Source organism: Trachurus japonicus, chromosome 7, assembly GCF_045865225.1.
Source record: "Trachurus japonicus isolate A0001 chromosome 7, Traja_1.0".
Taxonomy (NCBI): Eukaryota; Metazoa; Chordata; class Actinopteri; order Carangiformes; family Carangidae; genus Trachurus; species Trachurus japonicus.
In genome coordinates, this window is record NC_140913.1 from 20,861,396 (window position 1) to 20,871,745 (window position 10,350).

Below are 10,350 nucleotides of genomic sequence, written 5' to 3' on the forward strand. Positions count from 1 at the left end.
CAAATGAAAAAATGTCTGACATATTTCTGTTATTATCATTAATGAGGTAGTAGCTGGCCAGTCGCAGCAGCTGTAACAGAAGTGGTAGTAATGGTCAGCTTGGTCTTGAACAAGACTTGCCCTCAAGAGCAACTGTGTCCTCTCCTCCCCCTTTCCCCCTCTGCCCCTTTCTCTGTTTTTTATCAAATTCCTCTTTTTATGCCCCCTTTTTTTCTTCTTTTTGAAGTCTCCCCTCTCTTGTAAAAAGCCAAGCTGGTGGTTTTTGCCTCAGCCTTGGGTGTGAGATAGGGGAGGAGGTGGGGTTGTAGGTTAAGTTTAGGCTAGCCCTCTGTGCTTTCCATTGAAGGTGCTGGGGGGGAGGTGGGGGTAGTAAAAGTTAGAATTTTAGAGCCTCCCTGTTTTTTATTTTATGATTGGCTTTTTTTACGGGCTGGGAGCTACAGCTGGTGGTGTGAATAGCTGCCCAAGGTGACCAGGTCCCAATAAAGTGTAGGCCAGCCGGGCTGGGGCCTCCAGTCCAGCCATGGGACCGCCTTTATAGGCCGCCTTACGAGCCTAGGCTTCTATTAAAACCTGGCAGGGCTGCACTGAGGAATTTAGGGCCAGGAAACAAGAGAAAAATAGGGTTTGTGTGTCAGGGGGTGGTGGGATGCAGAGTTTTGGGGGGTGGGTTGAAGTTTGAGGGTAAGCAAGGGTGAAAGTTGAAAGAAGTGCTGTTGGGTAAGAGAGAGAAGGAAGGGGGGGGGGGGCTGCAACATGTGTGTCTGTGAGCTTGTGCAGACTAACATGTGTGACGAGGGTCTGGTCCTACAGTTTGTGTGTGTGTGTGTGTGTGTGTGCAGCAGCTTATGTTTCCCCGGTGAAGTATGGAATCCATACGCTGCACACTTGAACTTCCAAAAGAGCCTATATGGCGTCCACTTCAAAATATAATGAAGTTTAATGTACCATAGCAAGTACGTGACTGGAGGTAGTGCTAACGTCACAGTCACAGCAGAGCTTCACTCAAGCTTTGCACGCATGTGTGTTTGACATGTGTCTTCTCCGGGCGGACAAGATGTCATCACGAGCTGCTGTCAGTCTGAGGAATGAGGAAGAGCCGGCTCTGAGACTTGGCTGCAACAGCTCCCTCTGTTACCTGGCCTTATCAGAGAGCCTGTCAGTCAATGGCACTTGTGGTTACTCCTGTAAAAAAGCTGTTTTTTCTGTACTGTCAGACAGTCATCCCTCCCTTGTTTCTCTTTCTTCGCACAAAACTGTAATCTCCTCAGATATGCACCTGAGCGCCGTCCCTAAGGGGGGTAATTGGTGGCTGGAAATATAAACTGTTGCCTGTCTCTTATATACAGTCCATCGCTCTGGCTCTTAGTTTTGTCCCAGAGAGAAACAAACATGAAAGAAATATGATCATGTATCTCAATCCCCCTCCAGGTGAAGTGTTTACATCTCTCACTGACCTCACAAATCAAATGGAAAAGGAAGCGCTGTCAGCTGTCACATCGCGTTTGAACGCAGTTAAACACACTCAGCTATCCACACCTGCCACATGTGCTGACAAGTGCACATGTGACATTTGCAGACTGAACAGTAGCTGTAGGACGGTGATTTGTGACGAATCATGTGCTCATGTGTTCATGTGTCTTTCTCCACAGCGGTGGAGACCCAGAGCACCAGCTCTGAAGAGATGGTACCCAGTTCTCCGTCTCCACCTCCGCCACCTCGTGTCTACAAGCCCTGCTTTGTGTGCCAGGACAAGTCCTCGGGGTACCACTACGGGGTTAGCTCCTGTGAGGGCTGCAAGGTGAGAAGAACCTGCCAGCCAGCCTTTTGAGTTCTGCTTTTTCTGGATCTGTTACATACATCTGCAGGAGTTAGTTATCTGCCGTGAGGAAAGCCTTGATAATTCAGCACATTAGCGACTTATTTAATATGAGTGAGATTATAGAGTTCAAAATATAATCACTGATAAGAAATTAAAGGTAAAGACACAAAGACTGGATTGTTTCTCTTTTGTTCTGTATTCAAGTGACAAGACAGATGAACAGATGAAAGGAGGGCAAGTCAGAAAGAAAAACAGCAATTTGATGACTTGACTATAAAACACAATCTCTCTCTCTGTTGCCATCTCTCCTTTTGTCTCTTGCTTCCTGATGCTCCAGGGTTTCTTCCGCCGCAGTATCCAGAAGAACATGGTGTACACCTGCCACCGAGACAAGAACTGTCAGATTAACAAGGTCACACGCAACCGCTGCCAGTACTGCAGGCTGCAGAAGTGCTTTGAGGTCGGCATGTCCAAGGAAGGTGAGCCCCCAGGGACTGGAGCCACAAGAGATGGAGAGACCCATTTCTTTCGTGGATATGAACTCTCGCAGACACACACAAACAAGGCTGCCAATTCTTTCAGCCACACATCACATCAATCAAACATCAGTCAAGACATAGTCAGACAGTACTTTTATGACTAAATACCTTGGAAATGTTGACAACCGGTTTACTTGGCTCATGACTTGGTTTTGGTTTTAGCACTAAATGAGAGATAAGATCTGATTCATGGTGTGAACCTATCACACTATAATCTATTAATGCTCAGTCAGTGACTCTGGGAAACTATGCAGAGAGACAGAAGCAGATGATGAGCGTAGCAGGGGTGGTGATCAGGGCGAGGCATGGGCACTGTACCAGTCATATGACTAATCATTTTACGAAATGATTCTTACTTCTCGTTTCACCGCAAAACCTCATCCCTCTGGCCAGCAGAGACACTGCTTTCATTCATAAAGGACAACAGGGCAGAAAAGATTTGGAGTTATGACAAAAAAATAATAGCGGCAGGATTCAAGTCTAATCAAAGATCCAGTTCTGTGCCGTCTTTATTTTGACATTGTGTGTCGACGGGTGTGTCGAAGTGGCAGTTTCTTGCCCTTCACAGAGCCCGTGGGACATGTATGTGGGTGTAATGTTTGTGTGGGATGTGTGTTAAGACCGGGATCACATTGTGCCTCTGCTATTACTGGATATCCTGAGAGGAAGGAAAGTATGGGAGGAGGAGGAGGAGGTGGGAGAGGAGGGAGAGAGTCGAGGACTGGCTTGTGTGCACCGGTCAAGTGGATAGAGAGATGGACAAGGAAGAGAGCGGGTGATAAGAAAGAGATAGCCCATGTCCGTGCTCTGCTAAAGGAAATATGTTAATACTGTTAAGAGCAACCTTAGTTGCCTCTGAGTTCTGGTTTCCACCAGTGAGCAAGATGTCCTTGGCAGTGGTGAAAGACACTGAGCATGAGTGCTGTGGATGTTTTTGCATGTGATCACAGATAGAGAAGAGGAACATTCTGTAGCTGATCTCAGAAATTGCATGAGGAAAGGATTTAGTACGAAACAGTGGAGAATCTTTCTTAACGGTTTTGTTTTCTTGTTTTCCCTTGCGTAGCGGTGCGTAACGACAGAAACAAGAAGAAGAAGGATGTGAAGGAGGAGGTGGTGCTTCCAGAGAGCTATGAGCTGAGTGGAGAGCTAGAGGAGTTGGTCAATAAAGTCAGCAAAGCTCACCAAGAAACCTTCCCGTCACTGTGCCAGTTGGGCAAATACACCACCGTAAGTCTCTCTCTCTCACACACACACACACACACACACACACACACATAACCTACACTGTTGTTCACTCATACTATGTGGCAACTTTCACTAAGCTATGCCGTCACTGAAGGCTCCTAAATTGCATGCAAAGGCGTAAAATCACCGTAGCTTTCCCAACAGAGTGGTGGCTTAACCAATTCACTTCCCCATTAAGCCATCTGTGTGGCCTCTGAATGATTGATGTAACATGTAAATGGACTTTTTTTTCTTGATTAATGTAAAATGTAAATGTGTTGTGAGGCTCAGACATGTTCGTGCTTGATGCATTTTGTTTTTGTTTTTTTTTTGCGTTGTTTTGTTTTGCACAAGTTGCACAAGACCCCGGTTACAACATGCTGAACTTGTGGGTGTTTTTCTGTGTGTGTGTGTGTGTGTGTGTGTGTGTGTGTATTCAGAACTCCAGTTCAGACCACCGCGTCCAGCTGGATCTGGGTCTCTGGGACAAGTTCAGTGAGCTCTCCACCAAATGCATCATCAAGATTGTGGAATTCGCCAAGCGGCTGCCAGGTTTCACCACCCTGACCATCGCAGACCAGATCACTCTGCTGAAGTCGGCCTGCCTGGACATTCTGGTGAGGAGCCCACTGTTGTTTTCCTTTTTTGTCCTCCTCACTCGCTTTGATAAATGAATGACCGGAGAACAAACAGTCCACTCTGGGATGAGGGAACACCGGCATCTAGTGGCGAAAAGTGGTAGTGTACCCAAATATCACTGAGTTGTGTCCGACAATACATATACACCTTAATAACATGGCACCTTGAGCTGGTGTCTGGTTAGCTGATGCACATTATATTCATATTATCTATTTATATTTGTCTTATCTTCTTCTGTTATTGTCACTCACAGATGCTGAGGATCTGTACACGCTACACCCCAGAACAGGACACCATGACCTTCTCAGATGGCCTGACTCTGAACCGGACACAAATGCACAACGCCGGCTTTGGTCCACTCACAGACCTGGTTTTTGCCTTCGCTGGCCAGCTTCTACCCCTGGAGATGGACGATACAGAAACAGGCCTCCTCAGCGCCATCTGTCTCATCTGTGGAGGTACTGCAGCATATACATAAATAATGATTGCATCAATTGTGGGGCGAAAGTATGTCATATGTTGTTTATACGTTTATTTCAAAGCATAAAGAGACTGTCACAAGTCGTTTTCAGATCATGTAGAATTCTGGTAATTGATGAACTATATTGTGTGTTTTCTGCTTCCTCATCAGACCGTATGGATCTTGAAGAGCCTCAGAAAGTGGATAAGCTTCAAGAGCCCCTACTTGAGGCTCTGAAGATCTATGCCCGCCGCCGCCGCCCCAACAAGCCCCACATGTTCCCCCGTATGCTGATGAAGATCACTGACCTCAGAGGCATCAGCACCAAGGGTTAGTTTGAAGAGAGAGATTCTCATAGAACAACATTTCATTGTATAAAGGCCCTGATTACAGCTTTAACCATCAAACAAGCAGAATCACACACTCTAATCACTGGTCTTTTGTCGTTCATCGATGTCGTCGGTGAGGGAGCGGAGCGTTAAGTTTAATCACCATGCTTCCCTTCTCTAGGCGCAGAGCGAGCCATCACTCTGAAGATGGAGATCCCAGGGCCCATGCCTCCTTTGATCAGGGAGATGCTTGAGAATCCAGAAGCTTTTGAAGACCAAACGGAGAGCAGCGAGAGCCCGCCGCCCCCGCCGCCGCCGCCGCCGCCACCTCCGCCACCAGCCATGGTCCTGAAGCAAGAGGCTGACGACGAGGACGACAGCTGGGCCACGGAGAACGGCAGCGAGCCGTCACCGGAGGAGGACGAAGACGACGACGACGACGTGGGAGACGAAGAGCGGGACAGGGGCTCGGACAGTGATGGGGAGCCCTGGGGGGTCCTGGATGCCATAGATGGGCCGAGGAAAGGCCTTGTTGGGAGGGCACAGTGAACGGAGCATTTCATACATACATCCATACACTAATGAACACACAGGCTCACATGCACACACACACACACACACACACACACACACACACACACACACAGATACATACAGACATACAGCACAACCTCACTCACTCACCCATCTCAAGAAAATGCTGGCCTTCCCTCCCCCCCCTTCTCTCTCTTTACTGCACATCATTGTGTCCTCCTCAGCGGAGCACAGCAGAGCCTTATGTGTACAGACACTTCTAACTCAGGCCACATGGTCCATGACAAGTGAACTACAGGAAAGTAAAGCAAAGGAGAGATGACAGAAAACCATATGAACTCCTGGCATAGCCAAGAGGGAAGTTAAGGTGACAAAAAGAACATGGTCTCTTTGAGAAAGCTAAATGTCTCTTTTTTTCCACTATTGTTGTTTATATCTAAATAGGGGAACGGCCAAACCAGACACCAGAACTGAGCAGTTGATTCCAATGGATTACAACAAGCACATTTCTCAAAAGAAAAACAAGAGTACAGGGCAAAACCAAATCGAGTATGCTAATCATTTGTTTTTGTTTTGTTTTTGTGGTTATTGCTTTTGAATATTGTTTTCAGTTTTTCTTTTTTTCAATTTATGAACAAGTCCATACATATCTATATACCATTATATTTTTGTCTTTATTGTTATTCTGGTTTTATATATGAATCCTTTTAGACAAGTGTTTTTTTTTTCCTTTGAAGAGCTTTCCTGAGAAGATATTCAGAGGGAAAGAAGGGTAATCAGAACTGGCTGGGTCTTCCTTATCAGCTACATATGCTTGGCTAGGGCTTCTTTGGGCACTTTGGCTCACTGTGGATGTCAATGATAATCAACCCAGAGGACTATTGTTATGTTGCAGTGACTTAATCAGTTTCTGTTATCAGGGAATTGGCATTATTTCATTTTTGCTCTCGTTGCAGCCACCATGAGCTGCCAATGCAGAAAGTTGTATCTTTGTGCCAAAGTTAGGAACAGTCATCTTTTGGAGCATGAGTTTGACTACTGGCAGGGACTCCAGCCACGATCCAGCAATCCTCACAGCAGAGCACTCATTCACAGGCGCTAATACAGACACATCCTGATCTCATGCACAGTAAACTACACACAAAAGCACACACTCCTTTCACTCTACCCCCAGCCGTAGCAGATGTGCCGACCTGGCATCGAGTGCCCAGGCAGAGATTAACACTTGACCGTATATGTAGCACTTTTGTGATCCTCCATTCAAGTAAGGCACATCTCATCCGCTGAGTGTAGAGCCACCGTCTCTGAGCTTCTATCTCCATCAGCATGTCCAAACTGAGGACACTGTCAACATAGGAAATACAATCAACCCTAGAGCACTCCCCAATGAGCCAAATACACACACGCGCGCTTCTCAGCACCAACAGAAACATCCACACATAGGAACATTATGCATTAATACAATGATCAATCAAAGACATATGCAAGTCAAAAGCAGGAATCCTTATGGAAGACATTTTGGAATCAGACTCAGGGCTTTTCAGTAAGGACCAAACCCTAGCTGCTTTCAGGCACGCTAGAAACAGGCAATATTTATGTGTGTATTCTTGACTCCGTTTAGATCAGCTCGACCCCTCTGCGTGTACAAAGGTGATAAGTCTGAAAAACAGCATGGATGCCAGTCTGACTCTCCCAGAGGGGAGGGGGCAAATCATCACCATCCTCCTCCTCATCTTCCTCATCCCTCCTCATCAACATCTTCATCAACATCATCATCATCGTCATCACTGCCCCGCCTGTGCTTGCGCTGGCATCCATGCGGCAAAACTGCCTTCTCATCCCAAAAGCCATTATGTCATCTTGTGTTCTTGTGTAAATCCTGACTTCTTGTTAAAGGAGCTGTGGAGGATTATGTGTTTTTTTTTTCGTATCATTTCTTTATTGCTAAAAATGTCTCAGTAGGCGATCAGCTGGGAGGGTGCAGCTGATATACAGTTACAGAGGTTTTTTTTTTTTTCATTTTTATTTTGGTCTCTCTTTGAAGCAATATGAACGTTCTCTCTGTAGTGGTGAGAGGTCCCATCTTCTGAATATGGGCAGGTCTCGTCATTTAGAGCTGCGTGCGTGAGTGCGTGTGTGCGCGTGTGAGTGGGTGAGTGCGTGCGTGTGTGAATGCTGTATCATTTTTTCAGTCATTGGGTGAATGTCCTCGGTATGGTGCTATCACACAAAAACTCTTGTGTGATGACCTCATCCTCTCTCTCTGCTGGGCTGTCATGATGTTAATGATGGTAATGCAGGCAGAATATTGAGATTATGTTGTTTTGTTTTTGTTTTTGTTTTTGAAAATGGCCAAGGTGTTGTCTACCCTCTGTTTATGTCAACTCTTGTCATACAAAGAAAAGCCATATAAACAGTAAGAGGCACAATAAACTACTTTTGTGAGATTACTGGACTTTTTTTCTTCCTTGTGTAAAAATGTCATTTATGAAATTTCACTCACGGAAATATAACATTTAAGACTTAACACTGTAAATAGCTTTGGTTGCATATGACTATACATTACCAGGATGCATCAGTAGAGGGAGCTCTTACACCATGACTGCAGGCTATGTATACTACATGCAGCAGTTCACCCTGCATGGAGGATGAGAGCAGGTTCTGTTGGGTCATTGAGAGCTGTGGGTGCAGAGGCTAATAAATCACAGCCTCCTGCTGAACAAGGACATCAGATAAAGGTCTGTTCCTGAGATTTGTTCACTCTGCGGATAGAGGAAGGCAGGTGGTAGCGTTAAAGAAAATCATCAGAGTTTCTCTTTCCTGTTTGTTTCTCAGATAGAGTTGCCTGGAAGTTCAAAAGTAAATCTGTCTGTTATGATGTATTTACTGAATTTTAGAAAGGCAGTCAACATGAGATAGAAAGAGGGTGCACCTGAAACGCCACAGTGCACCATAAGACAACAAATGTTAGATTAAACTTTAGATTAAACATATCAGATATCAATGGAGCTGAAGTAATTAGTTGATCATTTGAATGGTCGATTAAAAACTGAATATTTTAGTGTCAATATTTTGTGATTGACTTCTTCTTCTTTTTTTTTTACATTCACAGAGTTAACAAATTAATTGAAGGAATAAACATTAGAAGATCAATCACCAATAAAGTAAGAGTTATCTGCAGCCTTACGTGTTAGTGTTAGTGATGAAAATGAAAATGATGCTTTCAGCTAAATGGTCAGCACATGGTTTCAGATTTTATTGGGCCCGTGTGATATTTGATCTAGTGTAACACAGCATCTTGCATCCAAAACTGAATCTGACTTGTTAATGACCTGTGAAACATGAAAGGACAGCAGGGCCTTAAACTCGACTCAAAGTCAACAAATTTGTCAGATCATCTCACCATTGTGAAAACCACATACACATTTGTCACAGTTTTTTACAACTCCGCCACTGTCAGTGATGTGATCAGCTTCTCTCGATATCCTGGTAAAGAACAAGAAGCATCTCAGTAAAGGGCGACTGATAGTAAACATCTGTCTTTTTTCAATGTACCAGTGTGGGATACTAATGCCTCACCTTGATTTTATTAATAGAGACATGACTGGAGAGAGAGAATCAGGGGAGGGTGATAAACAGAAATGAGATTCTATCAATTATATGATTGCTTTAATTAACTGTCATTAAAGACAGATCAATAACGCCAGAGTGGAATTAAAATAAGGTCCATACATTATACACTATTTTACAAGGAACAATCAAATGGGCTCATATACTGAGCCCCTGGAAGGTGTTGCCATGGGAACCCATGGGAGGGTTTGGGTGTGCTCGGGGGAATTTAAAGGAGACGGGAAAGATTTCTCCGTACTCATCCTTCCAGATCAGTGATATTTGATTAACTAATTACTTGAGGTAGGGAGGCTATACTGGAAATGAAAAAAGGACGAAAATGTGTGAAGAAGGGCCCCTGGGAAAAAAAATGGAATAACTGTACAATGAATTAATAAAGGGTAAAAAATCTCCCGTGTAATTTTCTTGCAGCCACAGGACATCAATTATTCACAAAAAATAGTAAAGAATCCATAAAAGTAGGTCATGACTGCGGGATACCAAAGAAATTCATTTGAATAGTTAAACCCAGAGAGGAACCATGCTGCACAAACTGCACCGTTGGCTCTGAACATGAGCAAACTGCAGTGGCTCCTCAGTCAACACACAGGAGAGATAATGAGGAGTAGCAGAGGCTGGTGCTCCTCGGAGAGTGATCGGGAGGATAAAGCTCAGTGAACCCAAGTGCTCCTGGCAGCAGTGAGGGAGGAAGGGCCTGGGCTCAGGGTGTGATAAAGGCACAGAGTGGAGGTGCATGTGAGCTGGGTTTGATGTGATAAAAAAAAAACAGGAGGGTCCCTCTGTGTGGACCTACAGCTATATACAAGACAGAGAGGCGTATATGTCATATGCTGCATGCATGGAATTGGGAGCAGGGTCATAATGTGAAATACCACATCATTTACTGTGTGTCTCCTGCTTGGGTCAGAACAGACAAAAAGGACATGCTCATCATTTGTTACATATATGCAGCAAATCCATGGAGAGCTGGGAATCAGTCAAGGGAAGAGAGGAGAGGTGAGGGGAAGGTGAGAAACGTTTTCAAGTGCAAAGACCATAAATTTCACACCTTCCCCCTGTTCGAGCAGAGAGGTGGGCGGGCGGGCAGGCGGGCAGGTAGGCAATCTCGAAGAAAGGGCAATGGAGAAAGAGATGAAGAAATGGGTGAAGGTATCTGTGACAAGAGTGAGA

At 45.0% G+C, this 10,350-nt stretch overlaps 1 protein-coding gene across 3 annotated transcripts in view; it reads left to right on the forward strand.

Annotated features, from left to right (window-relative positions):
• The window catches only part of rarga (retinoic acid receptor gamma a), a 45,189-nt gene extending 37,189 nt beyond the window's left edge, over positions 1 to 8,000 (forward strand). For all 3 annotated transcript variants that reach the window (XM_085782026.1, XM_085782025.1, XM_085782028.1), the window contains 7 exons: positions 1,653 to 1,801; positions 2,160 to 2,301; positions 3,428 to 3,591; positions 4,029 to 4,205; positions 4,481 to 4,685; positions 4,859 to 5,017; positions 5,198 to 8,000. In XM_085782026.1, the coding sequence (XP_085638152.1) occupies positions 1,653 to 1,801; positions 2,160 to 2,301; positions 3,428 to 3,591; positions 4,029 to 4,205; positions 4,481 to 4,685; positions 4,859 to 5,017; positions 5,198 to 5,565 (1,364 nt within the window). In that variant the 3' untranslated portion in view covers positions 5,566 to 8,000. The remainder of the gene's footprint in view (positions 1 to 1,652; positions 1,802 to 2,159; positions 2,302 to 3,427; positions 3,592 to 4,028; positions 4,206 to 4,480; positions 4,686 to 4,858; positions 5,018 to 5,197) is intronic.
• The last annotated feature ends 2,350 nt before the right edge of the window (positions 8,001 to 10,350 follow it).